Source organism: Chrysemys picta, chromosome 13 (genome assembly GCF_011386835.1).
Source record: "Chrysemys picta bellii isolate R12L10 chromosome 13, ASM1138683v2, whole genome shotgun sequence".
NCBI lineage: Eukaryota > Metazoa > Chordata > Testudines > Emydidae > Chrysemys > Chrysemys picta.
Genome location: NC_088803.1, coordinates 9619636 through 9640052, shown reverse-complemented (window position 1 = coordinate 9640052; position 20417 = coordinate 9619636). Strand labels below are relative to the sequence as shown.

Sequence of the window (20417 nt, the reverse complement as noted above, 5' to 3'; positions counted from 1 at the left end):
GCCCATTATACAGTATAGCCGCCCCTTCCCTGCCCCATCCTCTGCTGCCCCCTAGTGCCCATTATACAGTATAGCCACCCCTTCCCTGCCCCCACCCTCTGCTGCCCCCTAGTGCCCATTATACAGTATAGCCGCCCCTTCCCCACCCCACCCTCTGCTGCCCCCTAGTGTCCATTTTACAGTATAGCCACCCCTTCCCCGCCCCCACCCTCTGCTGCCCCCTAGTGCCCATTATACAGTTTAGCCACCCCTTCCCCGCCCCCACCCTCTGCTGCCCCCTAGTGCCCATTATACAGTATAACCGCCCCTTCCCCGCCTCCACCCTCTACTGCTCCCTAGTGCCCATTATACAGTATAACCGCCCCTTCCCCACCCCCACCCTCTGCTGCCCCCTAGTGCCCATTATACAGTTTAGCCACCCCTTCCCCGCCCCCACCCTCTGCTGCCCCCTAGTGCCCATTATACAGTATAACCGCCCCTTCCCCGCCTCCACCCTCTACTGCTCCCTAGTGCCCATTATACAGTATAACCGCCCCTTCCCCACCCCCACCCTCTGCTGCCCCCTAGTGCCCATTATACAGTATAGCCGCCCCTTCCCCACCCCCATCCTCTGCTGCCCCCTAGTGCCCATTATTGAGTATAGCCGCCCCTTCCCCACCCCCATCCTCTGCTGCCCCCTAGTGCCCATTATACAGTATAGCCACCCCTTCCCCACCCCCATCCTCTGCTGCCCCCTAGTGCCCATTATACAGTATAGCCGCCCCTTCCCCACCCCCATCCTCTGCTGCCCCTAGTGCCCATTATACAGTATAGCCGCCCCTTCTCCACCCTCAACCTCTGCTGCCCCCTAGTGCCCATTATACAGTATAGCCGCCCCTTCCCCACCCCCATCCTCTGCTGCCCCCTAGTGCCCATTATACAGTATAGCCGCCCCTTCCCTGCCCCCACCCTCTGCTGCCCCCTAGTGCCCATTATACAGTATAGCCGCCCCTTCCCCGCCTCCACCCTCTACTGCCCCCTAGAGCCCATTATACAGTATAGCCACCCCTTCCCCGCCCCCACCCTCTGCTGCCCCTAGTGCCCATTATACAGTATAACCGCCCCTTCTCTACCCCCACCCTCTGCTGCCCCTAGTGGCCATTATAGGAACAGCAGTCACGGGAGAATCACTGCCGGGGCCGGTTTGGGTGCGGTGGGTTTACAGGCCCCCCCTTGCTCCGGAGGCGGGGCGGGGCGATACAGGAGCAGGGAGCCCCTCCTGGCGCCCGATGCGGGAGATAATTTACCACCGACACACAACGCGTGTGGAAGGGTGACCGGGACTCGGGGTCTGAGCAGGGCTAGTGGCGGATCTGTCTGGGTGGGGGACTCGTGTGTGAGCCTAGGCTGGAGACAGGGGGGGGAGAATATCTATTGATTGGTCAAAGTCGTCTCTCTGCGCCCATGCACTGCACATCTACCTGCCGGTGTGTCCCTGCACATCTACCTGCCCGCCTACCTTCCCTCCTCCCCAGTCTCTCTCCTGCGCGTTTCTCTCCCTCCCCCGTTCTGCCAGCCCAGCCGCGGGGGCGGGGGCGGGGACGGGCTGTGGGAAGTCCCGGGGCGGGGAGTCGGCCAAGGGGCACCGTGGGACACCAAAGGGGGAAGTGACGAGCTCGTAGGCGAAGAGAAACGAGCCGCGGTGGAGCCGGAAGTCAGAGCGTGGAGCGGTGCTGGGGGCTGCAAGTCTGAGTTCAGGTGCATGAGTCCCCGCGTCCTGGCACCCAGTAATAAAGGGATGGGAGCCTTCCAGTGAATGGGGAGCAGGGGCTGCGGGTCGGGAGTGAGGGGCACCGGCAGTGCTCGGAGGGAGCCCAGGGCTGGGTACCAGGGGCTGCAGGTCAGGAGTGAGGGGGCACCGGCAGTGCTCGGAGGGAGCCCAGGGCTGGGTACCAGGGGCTGCGGGTTGGGAGTGAGGGGCACCGGCAGTGCTCGGAGGGAGCCCAGGGCTGGGTACCAGGGGCTGCGGGTTGGGAGTGAGGGGCACCGGCAGTGCTCGGAGGCAGCCCAGGGCTGGGTACCAGGGGCTGCGGGTCGGGAGTGAGGGGCACCGGCAGTGCTCGGAGGCAGCCCAGGGCTGGGTACCAGGGGCTGCGGGTCGGGAGTGAGGGGCACCGGCAGTGCTCGGAGGCAGCCCAGGGCTGGGTACCAGGGGCTGCGGGTCGGGAGTGAGGGGCACCGGCAGTGCTCGGAGGGAGCCCAGGGCTGGGTACCAGGGGCTGCGGGTTGGGAGTGAGGGGCACCGGGAGCCCAGGGCTGGGTACCAGGGGCTGCGGTTTGGGAGTGAGGGGCACCAGCAGTGCTCGGAGGGAGCCCAGGGCTGGGCTGCGGGTCGGGAGTGAGGGGGCACTGGCAGTGCTCGGAGGGAGCCCAGGGCTGGGCTGTGGGTCGGGAGTGAGGGGGCACCGGCAGTGCTCGGAGGGAGCCCAGGGCTGGGTACCAGGGGCTGCAGGTCAGGAGTGAGGGGCGCCCTCTCACTCTGTCCCAGTGCAGGGATGGCCGAGTGGGTGGAGTTCCGGGAGCGGATCCCCCGGGAGTGCCTGGAGGAGATGCAGTTCATCGCCTCCGGTGGGTTCGGCACCATCTATCGGGCTCAGCACCGTGACTGGCGCATCCCCATCGCTGTGAAGAAACTGAGCCGGTAAGAGGGGTGGGTGTATCTCTCTCTCTCTCTCTCTTTCCAGCCTTTTTTTATTCACACTCTTTCTCTTTTTTCTCTTCCTTCCTCCGCTTCTTTTTACTTTTCCCCGTCCGTCCCCCTCTCCCCTTCCTTTCCCCTTCTCTCCTGTTCCTTTCACCATGTTTCTTTGTCCATCTCTCCTTCACCCTTCTCCTTTTCTTTTTGTCCATTCCTCTCTTATCTCCGTCCATCCCTCTGTTTTCTCTTTCTAGTCTTCCATCCCTCTATTTGCTGCTTCTCTGCATTTCCTCCTTCCCTTTCCTTTCTCCTTCCTTCCATTCCTTCTTTCTATCCTTCCATACCTCCATTTTCCTCTTCCCTGCATCCATCTATTTTTGCCTTCCCTGCATGGCCCCATTTTCTCTTCCTATCCTTCCATCTCTCTTTTGTCTCTCTCTCCACTATCTCTGTCCTTCCATACCTCCATTTCCTCCTGCCCTCTGTAGTCTCTATCCCTCCACTCTCCCATTCCCTCCTCCCATCTCTCCATTCTCCTGCCTTTTCTTTCTCCTTTGTTCTTTCTTTTCACCTCCTCTCTCCTTCCTCCACTCTCAACTTTCCCCATCCTTCGTTCATCTCTCCACCCCCTGCCTGCAGAGACACCTGCAGCCGTGAAGAGCTCCTGGCGGAAGCCCGGGCCATGGACAAAGCTCGCTTCATCTACATCCTGCGGCTCTTCGGCCTCTATGAGGAGGAAGAGGAGGGCTGGGACTCTGGCCCCCGGCTGGGCATTGTCATGGAGTACATGGAGAATGGCAGCCTGGCCGACTTGCTGGAGAGAGTCCAGCCAGTCCCCTGGCCAATGCGCTTCCGCCTCCTCCACCAGGTGGCGCTGGGCATGAATTACCTGCATGGGCTTCACCCACCGTTACTGCACCTGGACCTCAAACCCAGCAACGTCCTGCTGAATTTGGAGCTGCATGTCCGGGTGAGAAAACCCCTCCCCTCCTAGTCAGCCAAGCCTGGGTCAGAGCTGACACCCCCTACAGGGGAAAGGCCCCGTGTCCCTTTTCCCACCCCACTGACCCAGCCACTCCCCTGCCCTAGGGCTGCATTGCAGCCAGTGCCCCCTAGAGGAGAAAGGCCATGTGTCCCATTCCCTGCCCCCCAGCTATGCTTTTCTCTCTTCCCCACCAGCTGGCAGACTTTGGGCTATCGAAATTCAAGCGAGTGACGACCAAGCAGGGAGCAGACCGCTCCGGGGATGAGGATGACTACGGGGGTACTCTGGAGTACATGCCCCCCGAATCCCTCGTAGACATCAACTACAAGCCAACGCCAGCCACAGACATATACAGGTAAAGGAACCCCAATGTCCCAGTGAGCCACTAGGGGGCGCTGTGCTGCAGGGAGCAGGGCAGGAGGTTCAGTAGGGGGCACTCTCCCCTTTCAGTCAGTCCTGACCACAATGGCCCATAGCGACATTAGTTGGCGCTGTGCTTCAGGGAGCTGTGTAGGGGGTCCTCTCCCATCCCATGATCCCAACCTGTCTCTTTTGCCTCTGCAGTTATGCCATCCTCACCTGGTCCGTGTTAAGTGGTGAACAGCCTTACCCAAGTGAGTCCTATTCCTGTCTTTTAACTATGCCTCTCTTTTGAACCAAGCTTGTCCTGCGATTCAGGGGCTACTCAGGGTTTCCTGGGAATAGAAACAAAACAAACACCACCTCTGAGCTGAAGGGGAATCCCTTCCATCCCAGCAGTATAGGATTTACGGCTCATACAGGCGCAGTTTTCAATCTGTCCACTAGAGGTCAGTGAGCTGTGATAGCCATAAACCCTGTGTCGGTATAAGCCATAAACCCTGTATTGCTGGGATAAAAAAAGAGAAGTGTGAAAAAGGAAGGGTAGTTGGCGAGAGACATAGTTGGATGGAAGGATAGTTGATTAGAGAGGAAGGGAAGGGGGGAGATTATGGGGTGGATAGATAGGACTGAAGTTGGATGGGTAGCTGGATAATAGGGTTAGTGGGAAAATGATATTTTCCATCCAAGAATTTCAAAAGAAATTCTCATTAAAGTGGGGGTTCTATCCCCAGCTCTGGGAGAGGAATGGAGCCTAATGGAGCAAGGGGGGATGGGACCCAGGACTCCTGGGTTCTATCCACAGCTAAGTTATGCAGCCTGGGGCAAATGACTTCAGCCGTCTGTTGCCTCAGTTTCCCCAGCCTGAAACAGGATTTCATTGGTCTCTCTTGACTGTAAAGTCTTTGCGGCAGGGACTACCTCTTACAGGCTCCTTATAAAAAGTGGGGGAAGAGGCCCAATTATGCCTGTTTGAAAAATCTCTGCCCACCTCTGGCAGTTCAAATCCCAGAGGCTCTGAGGAGGCGTGGCTAGGGGTCTCAGCGGCGAGACGCTTTACGAAACAGGGCTGGGAGCTCAATGACATTTAGGCACCTGAAATCAAATGCGATTCAGGTTAATTCTCTTAAGCTCATGGTAAATTCCAGACGACCTCCCCCACTCCTGACCCCTATAGTAAATAATCATTAGGGCTAAGTTTTTGTCACGGATATTTTTAGTAAAAGTCAGGGACAGGTCATGGGAAATAAACAAAAATTCACGGCAGCCCATGACCTGTCCCTGACTTTCACTAAAAATTTCCCTGACAAAAAGGGTCGGTGAGTTCAGCTGCTGGGCTCCCGGGTCCCCTACCGATGTGGTGCATGGGAGAGTCGGTGTCCCTACTCCTAGGGCTGAGCTGCTGCAGGGTCCCCTCTCCCCGGGCAGCTGGTAGCTGCAGTTCCACCAGCCCCCCACCGCGGCGGGGCAGCTGCAGGGTGTCCCCACCAGGTTGGGGCCTGGGAGCTGCGAGAGCGGGGCTGGCTGGGAGCTCCAGCCCCAGGGCAGAAAATGTTACGGAGGTCAATGCAAGTCTCAGATTCCGTGACATTATCGTAGCCTTAACAATCATGTCTCTGACTCACCACAGTGGGGCAGTGTCTGTGCATGGCTGTTACGTCTCTGACTCACCACAGGGGGGGCAGTGTCTGTGCATGGCTATTATGTCTCCGACTCCCCACAGGGGGGCAGTGTCTGTGCATGGCTGTTACGTGTCTGACTCCTCACAGGGGGGCAATGTTTATGTATGACCCTTATGTTCCCCATGTCTTCTTGGTCCAGATCTCCACCCAAAATGCATGAGCTCCCTGCTCCGAATGCACATCCCCCGGGGTCAGAGACCCGACATGAAGGAGCTGGAGGAGGTCACAGGAGTGGAGGGCCTGGAGGACATGAAAGAGTTAATGAAGAGATGTTGGCACAATGACAGCTGGGAAAGACCCACTTTTAAAGGTAAAGTCCATTCCCGTGCGGTCAGTGCTGACGGGGGCGCTGTGCTGCAGGGAGTGGGTCAGCGGCTCTATAGGGGGCGCTCTCCCTTGGCAGTCTGTGCTGGCCCCAATGCCCCAGCACTAGGTGGCGCCGTACTGCAGTGGAATCCCTCACCCCTCCTGTCTTTCTCCTGCAGACTGCAGCAACAAGACAGAGAAGATTTTTTCCTGCCACAAGTCCCAGATCGTGCCGGCTGTGCGTCAGGTGCAGGATGTGCTGGTAAGGCACAGCCGGCTGTGGTTCTGATTCCATCCTCTGCATCACCACAGCTGGCCACTAGATGGCAGCACCATTCTAGCAGAATATGACATCCTGGGCTGAAATAGCCCCAATTCCAAGCCAGACCCAGGGGCCGAGAATAAATCTCTCATCTCCCAACACAGGATTTGAGCAATTCAATCCCTGCTATTCTCACCAGCTGCCACAAGGGGGTGGTGCTGCACCAGAAGAGAAATCAGACTATCTCACTATCTCCATACACATCTGTCTGTCTAATCTATCTATCCCCCATACACCTCATCATCCATCCATCCATCTATCTATCTCCAGGCACATCCATCCATCCATCTATATAGATAGATGGGTGTGTATGGGGATAGATAGATATCCCCATACACACCCATCTATCTGTCTGTCTATCTCTGTCTGTCTATCCAGACCTGACCCCCAAATTGTCACCCCAGGTGATGATGGCCAGTTCTCCCAGCGATGACTCCAGACCATCAGTAAGCGTCCCTGCACCTGCTGCGGCTGAGAGCTCCCATCTCCACACCTTTCCTCCATCTTCCCTCGGGGTCTCAGAGCAATTCCAGACACTTCGCTATGAGGATCGTCCATCCAGAGAAAACGGTAAGTGGGGTTCCCATCCCCCTGCCAAGCCATCTGCATCAGGCACCAGCTGGGGAAATTCTGGGTATCAAGGGAGTCTACTCTGGTGTCATGACAGGAAATCCCACCTCCAAGATAAAAGGGCAGGAATTCCCGCCTCCAGCAGGTCCATAGATGGACTTCCACGTCGGCTATGACTGTGAGAAGTCTCATCTCTGATGTAACAGAGCAGGAAGTCCCACCTCAAGAGTCGCAACCCCAGAAGTCCTGTCTCTGATGTGGCACGAGGCGACATAGGAAGTCCCACCCAAAAAGGTGGCTGTGGTGGAAGATTCACCTCCAGTGTGGCAAGGCAGGAGTGCTGCTTCCAGTGTCACAGGACAGGAAGATCTATCCAAAATGGTGGCATTAGGGGAAGTCCTGCCTCCCGACTTACTGGGCAGGAAGTTGTGTTTCCAGTGTAGCAGGATAGGCTAAATGGTGACAATGGAGAAAGTCCCGCCTCCAGAGTGACATGACAGAAAATCCTGCCTCCAGTGTAGCAGGGCAAGAAATGTCAATACAGGAAGTCCTGCCTCCGGAGTGGTGAGACTTCCTGAGCTGGCTGTTGTGGCTAATTTCCCTGCCTGAGGGGTTCTGGGATGTTCAGAGAAAGGGGGTAGAAGGGGAGAGGGGCGCACGGGCTCCCCGTAAACTGGCAGTGACCCATTGGGGGTCTCTTTATGTCCCTCAGAAGCTGTGCTCCAGAGAAACACGAGGCAGACGGAGCATCAGCAAGGACCTGGTACCCCTCAGCCCTGCAGTGTCAGAATGGATCCCAGGCAGGTAAATGTCTGCCATGGCTCCCTCCCTGGGGTGGGCTCAGCATTTGTCTGCTAAGCGGGGTCACATCTGGGTTGGGGCTTGGGTGGGAGACCCAGGGGCAGCAAGGGGTGCACGTGTTCTCCTTTCGCAGTCAGTGCTGGCACCAGCGCCCCAGTATGGCATCAGGGGGCGCAGTGCCGCAGGGAGCCGGGTGGGGGCACCACCCCTTGCAGTCAGTGCTAGTCCTAATGCCCAGGGCTGGCTACACGTCAACACTGGATGAGCAATCCCCAGGCAGTACTGCTTTGTGGCTGTTGCGTAGCCTGTGCGCTCCACCCCAGAGGGGCCGCATCTCGGTGCCAGGTGAGGGGTTCCCATAGAACCAGCCCCTGTTCCCCTTGCTACAGGGGCCCCGTCTCTGCACTGGGCGAGGGGTTCCCATATGAACAGCTCCCATGCCCCACCCCAGAAGGACCGCATCTCAGTGCCGGGCAAAGGGTCCCTGTAAATTATATCTGTAGGAATCTAGTGATACAGAGCATCCAGGATCCATGTGATTCTCTCTTCTCTTTCAAGGGAGCAGAAGGACCCAATAATGGAGAATTTGGCTCCCCCAAGACAATCCCATCACAGTTGAGACACCCAGGTACCATGGGGCAGATCCAGGGGGAGGGGAGATGAGGACGGGCTGGAGGACTGAGGGGGCATTCCAGGAGGAGGAGGTCAGACCCTAGATGGGATGTTACCCCCACCCCCCATTGTGGTACCCTTTTTCATCACAAGGTGGCAGCTTTTCACTACCATTAATACAGGATAAGGGACAGAGACCAATACTAAGAAACTTCCCTTTAAGAGCCACTTGAAGGAAAAGTGTGGATGACATTTGGCATCAGGCAGTGAGAAACTTCACCCTTAAAGGGGAAGGTCCACAGTGCAGAATGGGTTTGACATGGAGAAACTCCCCTTTAAGAGAAAGTGAAAGGAAAAGTGTTCATGAAGACCAAAGTCTGGCAGTGAAGAACTCTGCTCTTAAAGGGAAAGTGTCCATGAGCGATAGTCTGGCAGTGAGACACTGCTCTTAAAGGGGAAGTTTCCATGAGGAATCAACTCCAGCAGAGAGAAACTCCGCCCTTAAAGAGAAAGCGTTCACAAGGGCAGTGAGCAAGTGGGAGTGTATCAGGGATGCCTAAGAGGATGCAGCTTGGTGGGAATAGCGTCTGGGAGTGAAAAATCCCAACCTCAAAGGGGAAGTGCTCATGAACCCTAATTTTTCTTTCCCACCAGACAATCAGCCGAGGCCCTTCTTCCCCAGCCAGTCCCAACCACACCTCCCCACCCAGGGGCCGGATCAACCCATGTTCCCATTCCGGCAACCGGTGAGGGGGTGCCCCCACCCTAGGGAGGGGGAGGGGTTGGGTATGCAGGGAAATAGGGAGAAGAGGGGGCTATAGGGGCTTGTGGGATCAGGATGGGGGGCTGTGGGGGTGGAGCTGGAGGGGGTGCTGGAAGGGAGTGAGGGAGGGGTCAGGGGGATCTACAGGTGGGGAAAGCAGGGGAGGGGGATGTAAGAGGATGGTGGGGGGGAGGGAGCTATGGGCAGATGAAAGGGAGGAGGGGGGGTATAAGGGATGGGAACTGCGGAATGGAGAGGATGGATCATGGGAATAATGGCACAGAGGGAAGGGGTCTCTAAAGAGCAGGGTCTCCAGTCCCGTCCCAGCTGATTAACCCATTCCCCTCCCCCATCTATCTTTCAGTATCCGCAACCTGTCCATGGATTCCCAGGTGAGCCCCCCGCACTCTGGACAGCTGCAATGTACCTGGCTGGCCTCTAGGTGGCGCCTGCTCACTCATAAATGAGCACTAAGATTCCGGGGGGCCCAGATATTTGGGGTAGGGGGTAGGGGTCTCTTCTGTTTGCCCCCAGAACAATTCTGTGGTTTTAAGTGTCTGAGAGAGAAAAAGAGAGAATACATCCATCCATGCTTCCCCATACACACACATTGATCTATCTCATCTCATCTATCCATCCATCCTTCCTTCCCCATACACGCCCACCCATCCCCCCATACATGCCCACCCATCCCCCTACACACGTCCACCCATCCATCCGTCCGTCCATCCCCATACACACCCATCCATCCATCTCATCTCATCTATCCATCCATCCTTCTCCATACACACCCATCCATCTCATCTGTCTGTCCATCCATCCGTCCGTCCCCATACACATCCACCCATCCCCCCATACACATCCATCCATCCGTCCGTCCATCCCCATACACACCCATCCATCCATCTCATCTCATCTATCCATCCATCCTTCTCCATACACACCCATCCATCTCATCTGTCTGTCCATCCATCCGTCCGTCCCCATACATACCCACCCATCCATCTGTCCATCGCCATACACATCCACCTACCCGTCCATCCGTCCATCCCCATACACATCCACCCGTCCATCCAGCCGTCCGTCCCCATACACCCATCCATCCGTCTATCTATCCTCATGTGCATCCTTTGTCTCTACATATCCATCCCCATACACCCACCTCTTCTCTCTCCACACAAACGCTTTCTTGCTTTCTTTCCCTTCACTTTACTGTGTCTCCCTGTCGCCTGCAGGTAGCAGCATAAATATCACTGGTTCTTGCTCGGCAATACAGATTGGTCACAACAACAGCATGAAAGTGACCAAGGTGCGAGTAGAAGAGAAGAAGAAGAAGAAGAAGAAGAAATAATGGCTCTTTCACCTCTGATCTCTAGATGTGTGTGTGGAGCACCCCAGCCCCCCCCTCTGCCCCCAGCAGAGAACCCCCCTTCTCTGGTACGCACCACTTCCCTGTGCGGGGGCACTATGAACCTCAGCCCCCCACCGTCCTCTCCCCATTCCCAGCTCCCCACTCTCCCCCGGCAGTGGGGGGCAGGGGAGATGCCAGCCCTGGGAGCTGGCATCTCTGGTCACGGAGACTTTTGTAGCTGCAGCATTAAAGCCACAGTGAGACTAAAACGAGTCCGGCTTTGGGACGAGTAGTCTGGTTTCTCAGAGTCGTGAGTGGAGGAAAGAAAGCAGCTGGTTGCTGGATGATGCCGGCCCAGCAGCCTCTGTAGGAGTTCAGAGTCAAGGCAGCCCCAACAGCAACCCCTGCCGAGGTGCCCGCCTGCTCTGGGGCGCCCCTCTAGGTGCCAGCTTGGGGTCCTATCTCTCGGAGGCTGCTGCTGGCCAGCAGCGGCGGGTTGGAGAGTGTCCCTCCAGGGCAGAGGCACATTGGTAGGGGCCTGTGCGGGAGGGCAGGGGATTCTTGCGGAGGGCTGTTTGTATAGTGGGGGGGGCAGTGTGAGCTCTGCTTAGCCCTGCCCAGGTCACCCACGCTGGACTCGCTGGCAGGCTGAGGTGTCTGTCCCTCCCACGGACAATGAGGCGTGGGGCTGGCTGGGAGCTGCAACAGGAGAGGAAAATGGCACTGACCAACAGGGAAGAGCACCCCCTAGAGCCAGGGCCAGCACTGACTGAGGGGAGAGCACCCCCTAGGGAGCCCCCCCTGCCCTGCTCCCGGAAGCACAGAGCCCCCTAGCACCAGCACTGACTATGAGGGGAGCGTGCCCCTAGGGAGCCCCCCTTGCCCCTCTCCCTGCAGCACAGCGCCCCCTAGTGCTATGGTTTAGGGTTATACTGAGACGCTATTGCTAGCCTTTTGCTTAAGCAAAGCTGGGGAAATAATTCACCCAAAGCATCTGCCGTGTGAAATAAGGCCTGAGGCGGAACCCAGCTCTTTCCCCTAATGCTGCAATTCCTCCAGCGTCACCTCTGTCCCGGGCAAGAAGCTAGAAATTCTGGTGAATACCTGAGGGGGCCGCGCTTTGCCATTTTCATAGGCGACGATGCCCTGGGCCTTCCCCTTGTAAACCAGGGGGCCTCCAGAATCGCTCTGCAAAATCAGAGTGGAGGAGGGATAATTGAGGGTTTCAGACACTTGTAGTCCATCCAGCGGGGTGCTGGAAGGACTGCAGAAGTGCTGGGGCCAAGTGCCAGGTCCCCATGCCACGCACTCAGATTTGGCCCACCCACCCTCCTGTCAGGACACTGGGGCAGCCAGGCCACATTTGAATAGGTGCCCTTCTGGGGTGGGTGGTGTTGCTACGTGGCACACGGGGTGGCCATGCCATTCAAATTTGGCCCATGTGTTCCTCTGTCATGCTACCAGGGATGGCGCCAGCGTTACAACACCTAGCACCAGTCGGGGATAAGGTGGGGGGGGGCCTTGTTGATCCCCTGCCAAGTTCAGGGTCTCAAAGTGGGGGGACAATGTCCCTCTGGCCCCCATCTCTGGCACCTATGCTATCTACCCATGCATCTATCCACCCCCATACACACTGTTCAATCCATCTCCCATTCCTCCATCCTACACACCCATCTGTCCATCCTTCTACACATCCTTTCATCCATCTATCCATCCATCCCCATATACCCCTCTCCATTCCTGTACATATCCTTCCATCCATCTCCATACACACCCCTCCATCCATTCATGTATGCATCAATCCATCTACCCATCCATCCCCCTACACACCCATCCATCTCCATACGCACTCCTTCATCCATCCCCCCCATCCCTATACACACCTCTCCATTCATCTCTCTCCATAGAGAAACCAGGGGCCTGCCGGAATCGCCCTGCCAATAAGGAGAATAACATCAGTGATTGATATTACCCAGTCCGGCCTGTCCTGCTGAGAACTCGCATTGCATCTGGGACAGGTATTCTCTGCTGCTGAAGGCCCAGCTCTTTCTGCCAAACAGAACCAGCCTGGAAATGGATGGGCAGAAAGAAAAATCTAGAGCTGGGCAAAATGAGGTACCTGTGAAAAAGGCAGTTTATACAAAATTGAAATTTTCCACAGAAAAAAATTGATTTTGCCATGAATTTTTAATTTTCCATCGGGAAAATTAAAATGAAATATTTAATCTTGCGTCCATTCCACCCAAATCAGAATATTTCATTTTTTAAAAATGATCTGAAACATTTAGTTTGGGATCAGTTCAACAATATGTTAAACTGTTTTTTTCTACCTGTGCATTGGTTTATGGGAGTTGTAGTTCAGGTCTCAATTCTCTCTTAAGGACTTGGCTCCCTGGAGGGCTATATTTCCCATAATGCAACTCAGATTTGCTTCTGATTGAGCTGTTTGGAGCATCATGGGAATCATGAGACTCAGTGCATTGTGGGAGATGTAGTCCAGGCAGGGACTACATAAGGGAAAATAGAGGCCTGAACTACAGCTCCCAGAAGGCAGGGATGTGCACAAGGGGGTTAAGCAGGGGCACCCCCACACACACATAATCGTCGGAGGCACAGAGCTCTTCCAGGCCACAGTGGCAGGGAGAGTAAGATCCTCCCAGCCCCAGGGCTGCGGGGAGGACAGCGAGCTCCTGCCGGAGCCAGGGCGCAATACAGATCGTGCCCCCGCAAAAGGGGTCAAAGTTAAATTTCTGCACATGCCCCTGCCAGAAGGCAATGCACTGATAAGGAACTGCAGCTTAATGTTGAACTTGCTCGAAATGAAGCATTTTGGGTAAACTCAGCAAACCAAAATCTTAGAATCATAGAAAAGTCGAGCTGGAAGGGATCTTGAGAGGTCATCTAGTCTAACCCTCTGCACTGAGGCTGGATCAAATAAACCTAGACCATCCCTGACAGGTGTAAGTCCAACCTGGACTTGAACACCTCCAGTGACTGGGATTCCACAACCTCCCTAGTTAACCTGTTCCAGAGCTTAACTAGCCTTAGAGTTGGAAAGTTTTTCATAAGGTACAACCTTAATCTTCCTTGCTGCAGATTAAGCCCAACACTTCTTGTTCCATCTTCAGTGGACACGGAGAACATTTGATCACTGTCCTCTTTATAACAGCCCTTAACATATTTGAAGACAGTTATCACGTCCCACCTTCAGCTTCATCTTTTCTAGCCCAACATGTCCAGTTCTTTCAGCCTTTCCTCCCCAGGTCAGCTGTTCTAAACCTCTGATCATTTATTTGCTGTTTCTCTCCTCTGGACTATCTCCAATTTGTTCACATGGAAGGAAATGTTTCAATCTGTTCACATCTCAGCATGTTTCATTTTGACTGAAAATGTAGCAATGAAACATTTCGAAATTTCTGAGTCAAACCTGCTTTTGGAATTTCCATTCTGGCAGAAATGTTGACATCTCAACTTTTCTTCGAAAACAAAGATTGAAATGTTGCCATTTCCTGCGGGACGGGAATGCTGACTCTCCCTCCTTTCCAGTGAGATCCTGCCCCTATGGACGTCAACAGCGAAGCTCCCATTCACGTCTATGGGGCCTGGATTTCACCCAGGGCCCTGTCTGTTGGGTAGCCTTGGAGTTGAGGTCACCTGAAGACCCTCCAGGGAAGGCGAACAATAGAGATGCTCATAAAATGTGGGCGTGGGGCATTTCTCCATTTTCAACATTTTCCCTGAAACATGTTGTTAAAAATCAAAGCCTAAACATTTCTGGTCATGGTGCATCATGGGAGGTGTATTTCAGGTGCCTCATGCCCCTATTCCTTCTTGTGGGAACACTGGACTGGAAGGCTCCTACTGGGTCATGGAATCCAGTTCCTCCTGTCTCAGGCAGCCCTGTCATATCATCCTATCCATAAACTTATCAAGCTCTGTCTGTATCCTTGTTAGGTTGTTCCCCTCCCCCCGCAACTGTTCCCATTGGAGGTTGTTCCAGAACCTTCCCCCTCTGATGGTTAGAAACCTTCTCCTAATCTCCAGCCTCCATTGATCCCTGCCACATTTATCCCCATTTGATTTGTCCTTTAGTTTCAACAGCTCGTCTCCCTCCCTGGTGTTCCCCCCGCTCCTGATGTATCTGTAGAACAATCAGACCCCGCCCAGCCTGTGTTTTAGGCTAACCTAGCCCAGGTGTTTTATTCCCCTCTCGTCAGACTGACTCTCCATTTCCCTGATTGTCCCACCAGCCATTCTCGGCACCTGGTCCAGCCAGGATCCCTCTTTCTGGGACAGGGCTGCCCAGATCTCTGCACCGGATTCCAGCTGAGCTCTGCCCGGTGCCTTCTACGTTGGCATTAAAATGTCCCTCTCTCTACTGGAGACACCTCGGCTGCTCCATCCCAGAACCGTATTGGCCTTTCTCCCGGATGCATCCCGTTTGTGGCCCATGGTCATCCTGTAATCCACTGACACACCCAAGTCTCCCTCCTCATCTGTCGCTTCCAGCTGATGAGCCCCCAGCTCAGAGAAGGAATTTTCTTCTTACTTGTCCCTATGTGCATGGGCCCATGTTAAATTTCAGCCCGTTTCCACCAGCGCCTTGCAGAAGGGCACTAACACTGGCGATACCTCTCCAGAGATGTCCTAGATCTTGGGCTCCCTGGCTGGGCTGCATCTCCCATGATGCACCAGGGGCTCCCCTCTTGGGGCAGTGCAGCATGGGAGGGGCACGGCCGTGGTGGTTTCCATCAGCTCCTTGCCCTGAAGCAGCTTGCTGCTGGCTGGTGGCTCTGGGTGGGGGAATATTTACCTGGAACACCGATTTCTTGGCATGGGGGTTGCTGGCCCACAGCATGGTGGTGGGGTCATAATTAGGGTTGCCAGCCCTTCCGGAGCCTCCTGGAGTCTTCAGGAATTAAAGATTAATCTTGAATTAAAGATTATGTCAGAAGATGAAACCTCCAGAAATATGTCCAACCAAAATTGGCAACCCTAGTCATAATGCCAGCACTGTTCTCTGCGTGTGCCGTCCCTCACCACCTCCTGCAGCCTGTCGGTGGTGGTGTTCGCTCCGGTCCAACCCCACCCAGCCTCGCTGCACTTGGAGCCTGGGCTGACGTGATGGTCAGCCTCCGGCAGGGGGGTGGGCTCCACCCACTCGGTCAGCTCTGCGCCATGCCACAGCTGCCATGGGTGAGAGAGAGAGAATGGACCTGGATCAATGCAGGGGTCGGAGCTGGTGTGAGGCAGCACCACCTGGCCGGAGCATGGATGTGAGTCCATTAAGGATAACTAGGTAGATGGAGGCCCTGCATGCCTGCACAGGTCACATCCAATATGTCTAAGCCCCCCAGTTCTTGCCCTCTTGTTCAGGAAACCCACTAACACATTGCATGTTCTCTCTATCCCCTCTCCCATGTTGGACACATCCCCATGCATCTTCCAAGACCTCCCTCTGCCCCCATTTTAAAGCACAGATCAGCTCCTTTGGAAGAAGTCCCTACAAGGCCTGGTGAGAGGCTTTGGTTTCTGTTGGATAGAGCTGGAGGAATGAGGTTGCCACAAGGGGATTGGGGAAGGCTGGCACTAGGGGAAGGGGGAAGGAATCCGAGGATCCAGGGTCCAGGGAAAGAAGTGGATGGCAGCAGGTAACCTGTTACTATTGTTAAAGCCGAGTGGATTGTCTGAGCCGGTTTCCTTTGGGATTTTCTACTGTTCAGGCTTTCAGCTTCCGCAGCAGAAATCTTCTGCAGTAAAAACCATTCTTGTCTGAGCTCCAACTCCTTCTGCATACTGCGTCCAACATGCAGAAATACTCGGCAGCGTCTTCAGGTCTAAGGTTAGTCATGTGCAAATACAACAGGTTGTTGGGACTGTGCCCGGAGATGTTGAATTGGCCTTTCACTGAAGCAGCATAATTTTTTGTACCTCCAGCCCAATGACTAATGGTTGAGAGCCACTCCGGTCCCTTTCCAGGTGTGTTTCTGTACCAGGTCGTCCCATAATCACCAAAACTGAATCCAGAGGTTTTGCAGGAGATCCAGAGAGAGTCCCTGAGCATTTTAACTTCTCCACCAGATGCCACAAATTCTAATTGTGGCTGGATCCCTGGATAGTAAAAGAGAGACATGGAGACTTCTCTAATAATACGTGGGCGTCTCTCATGTCTGCAGGAATGAAATTATATGTGAGAACCACTAGAAAGGATGCAATATCAAGCCATAATAGCATCCCTCTGATTCTGAGGAGGGCTCTCATGGGAATTTGCTGTTAATTGCACAGACACAGGGGGATGCAGATTGTCTCGATCTTCTCTCCAAGAGCTGTAGTGGCAGGAGAGTCTCAGCTTTAAACAGGAAATTCAGTGATGCATTTTGCACACATCCTGTTTTAGAAGAGTCAGGTGAACGCCAGCCCAGAATAAGCTGCATTTTAAATCCCATGGTGTTGCTTGACTGAGGGCAAATAATAACAACATTCATGGAGTTAACAACAGGTGGGCTCATCTTCACATGGGGTGACTACTTTGCCTTATGATTGAATCCTGTGACCATTCCCTTTTTTTTGGTCTGTTCAACATGTAACCTGCTTGGGACAAGGACTATCTCTTACTATGAGTCACACTGTGATCCTTTTACATTTGGTAGTGCTTTAGCCCAAAAGTTTATCAACAAAATGATGAGGGGTCTGGAACGGCTGCCATATGAGGTGAGATTAATAAGACTGGGACATTTCAGCTTGGAAAAGAGACGACTAAGGGGGGATATAATAGCGGTCTATAAAATCATGACTGGTGTGGAGAAAGTAAAGAAGGAAGTGTTATTTACTCCTTCTTCTAACACAAGGACTAGGTGTACCCGGGCCTTAGTGGGTCACAACTGAGGATGCCAAATACAGGCCGAACTGCTGAGAAATAGGGCACACACAACCAAAAACTGGTGGTTATTCTTTTATTAGATTTACCAAACCAACCACAAAAGTAAACTCCTGTTTCACCACACTGGCTAACAAGAAAACATAAAGGCAGTTTCCTCAGGCACCCTGGTTCTTATATCACCACCAAAACCACTGGATTCAGAGATGAGTGGTTCTTTACAACCAGTCTCATCAAATAATAGCTTCTTCTGATCCCAAACGACCAGCCACACACCCAGGTCAATATATAACTTAGAGCTTACCCCAAAATCATGCTGATGCCAATACTTTAGTATCTAAAATCTAAAGGTTTACTTATAAAAAGAAAGAAAGAAAAGTGAGAGTTACAGTTGGTTAAATGGAATCAATCACATACAATATTGGCAAACTTCTTGGTTCAGGCTTGTAGCAGTGATGGAATAAACTGCTGGCTCAAGTCAAGTCTCTGGAGTACACTCACAGCTTGGATGGGTCATTCAGTCCTTTGTTCAGAGCTTCAGTTTGTAGCAAAGTTCCTCCAGAGGTAAGAAGCAGGATTGAAGACAAAATGGAGGTGTTTCCAGGGCCTTTTATAGCTTTTGCCATGTGGAGGGCATCCCATTGTTCTTACTGTGGAAAATTACAGCAACCAGATGGAGTTTGGCGTCACATGGGCAAGTCACATGTTCATGCCCAATTTCCCTCAGTCATTGCAGGAAGCCATTATCTACACTCCAGACAGCACGTTTACATGACAGTCCACTCAGTGTAGGTGGGTGTCTCCCATAGAACATTGTCAACCAAGTGTTTCTTGATGAACCACTTAACTTGAATAGTCCCTCCAAGATGAGCTGGGCACTACCTTGTGGGCATTACCCCAGGAGCCAACATTTGAAATCCAGGTATAGAGCCAATACTTATAACTTCAAATACAAAAATGATCCATGCATACAGATAGCATAATCATAACCAGCAAATCATGACCTTTTCATAGACATCTCACTTGACAACCTTTGTAAAAGATTTGGTGCAAATGTAGAACGGTGGTTGCAACAATGATCTATATGGTCATCTTTTAATCAGATAGCGTCACACTAGGGGTCACCAAATGAAATTAAGATGAGGTCCTGAGACATAAGTCCTTGTATCGTGAGAAAGGAGGGAGACCTAATTCTGGCAAAACCAGAAAATAAATGGGTTCTGGAAATCCATCAGCAGATACAGTACCTCCTTTGAGGATGGATACATGGTTCAGTTGTGGGAGGTGATCCAAAACAGGAAGAGGCATTAGAAAAACTAAAAAACTGGGATCGTGGCCTGGAGTGAAAGAGGATTTAAACCTGAATATTCATAGCTATTTAACATGTGGTAAGCAAGACCCTGCTAGAAGAAAAAGACATGGAGACAGGAGTGGCGCCAGGGTGTTTGCTGCCCTAGGTGGCAGCGCTCCTCCTCTGAGCATTTGGGGGGGGGGGGTGTCCTTCCACTCCGGGTCTTCGGGGCACTTCGGCAGCGGGTCCCGGAGCGAGTGAAGGACCCGCCGCTGAATTTCTGCTGAAGACCCGGAGCGGAAGGACCCCCCGCCATTGAATTTCCGCCGAGGGTGGCAAAATGCCACCCCCCAAATCCTGCCGCCCTATGCAACCGCCTAGGGTCGCCTAGTGGAAGCGCCAGCCCTGTGTGGAGAGTTAATGCATCAAGCGTTAAAAGGCCCCTTCCAACGTTTACAGGTTGCTTTTGTAGGACCCTTGCCTACTACTCCTTGGGGAAGCAGATTGTTGTTGGTAATTGTGGATAGTTTTAGCAAACGGGTAGAAAATAAAAATAGAAAATAGTGCTGCAGCTGCAAAAATGTTAATAGCTGAAATTTTTCCAAGATGGGGGCTGCCACACAGCACTGATTCTGACAATGGGCCCACCTTTATCGGACAGGGATACCGAAGTATGGGGACCGGGGCCGGGATTCCCCTACCGTCACACGTCCCCTACCACCCTCAAGCTGGGGGAGAGGTGGAAAGGATGAATAAAGCTCTTAAAATTGAACTGTCTAAAGTGTGTAATGAGCTGGGAACAAATTGGGACGTGGCCCTTCCCTGGGTTCTAATGAGGATCCGAGGCCACCCAAACCGCATGACAGGATTTAGTGCCTATGAAATACTCTTTGGGAGACCTAAGCCTGGCTGGGAAAGCTTGCTGTAGCCCCCAGATTGGGGAACAATTACAGCACTGGCAACCGCCACCTGGGTGAACAGCTTTAAATATTGGTTGGGCACCGTTCAAGGAGCAGCTGCAGCACAGCAAAACCTGACTCAGGCATTTGATGAAAGCAGCGATATCAAACAATGGCAAATTGGAAGCCACGGTATGATGACGATTGAACCAGCTCCAAATTAAAAATTTCCCAAAGGAGAGTGGTCAGGTCCTGGGCCAATTTGAGATTAATTCGGGCCCTCTCTGTACTTGGTTGAAACAGAGGAACAGCCTCGGTGGAAAGATGCCATGCAATTAAAGGGATACGAGGGTTACACTGCATATTACAGGTTCGGTGCTTTTTTACAGAAAACCACACCGGATAAGTGGTTAAGGGAAGCACAATAGAAACCTTCCAAATCAATAATGGCACTTTAATCTCCAAGCTCCATCCGCACCCCGCTTGTTACTGTGTATTGCTGGGAGTCAATTAAAAAGATTTGAGGTGTCCAGACCTTACCCCGTCAGACAACTGAGTGCAAAAGGACAAATTACTTGGGGTATTGGTAATCTGATCACCGTCTGGTGGAACGATAAAGACACTTCCGTGTGGAAGCTGGACCAAGTAGGGAAACAGCCTTTGTGGATGGTGGGACCAGGAATTTCATGGATTAGTACCACACCTATCGTCCCCTTGGGAACAAGAGTCCTGTTCCTGAAGCCCCTAAACAGGGGCGGCTCCAGGCACCAGCGCAGTAAGCACGTGCCTGGGGTGGCAAGCCATGGGGGGCTCTGCATTTTAATTTAATTTTAAATGAAGCTCCTTAAACATTTTAAAAACTTTATTTACTTTCCATACAATAGTTTAGTTATATGGTATAGACTTATAGAGAGAGACCTT

The 20417-nt window shown here is 53.3% G+C and overlaps 1 protein-coding gene across 1 annotated transcript; it reads left to right on the top strand.

The window, feature by feature from the left end:
• The first annotated feature begins 1626 nt into the window (after positions 1-1626).
• On the top strand, positions 1627-10702 carry RIPK3 (receptor interacting serine/threonine kinase 3). Its single transcript, XM_065565395.1, has 12 exons — positions 1627-2680; positions 3317-3647; positions 3857-4017; positions 4227-4276; positions 5844-6014; positions 6190-6272; positions 6737-6902; positions 7615-7706; positions 8262-8331; positions 8970-9061; positions 9443-9470; positions 10314-10702. The coding sequence occupies exons 1-12, from the start codon at positions 2535-2537 to the stop codon at positions 10427-10429; spliced, it is 1506 nt and encodes a 501-aa protein (XP_065421467.1). The 5' UTR covers positions 1627-2534; the 3' UTR covers positions 10430-10702.
• The last annotated feature ends 9715 nt before the right edge of the window (positions 10703-20417 follow it).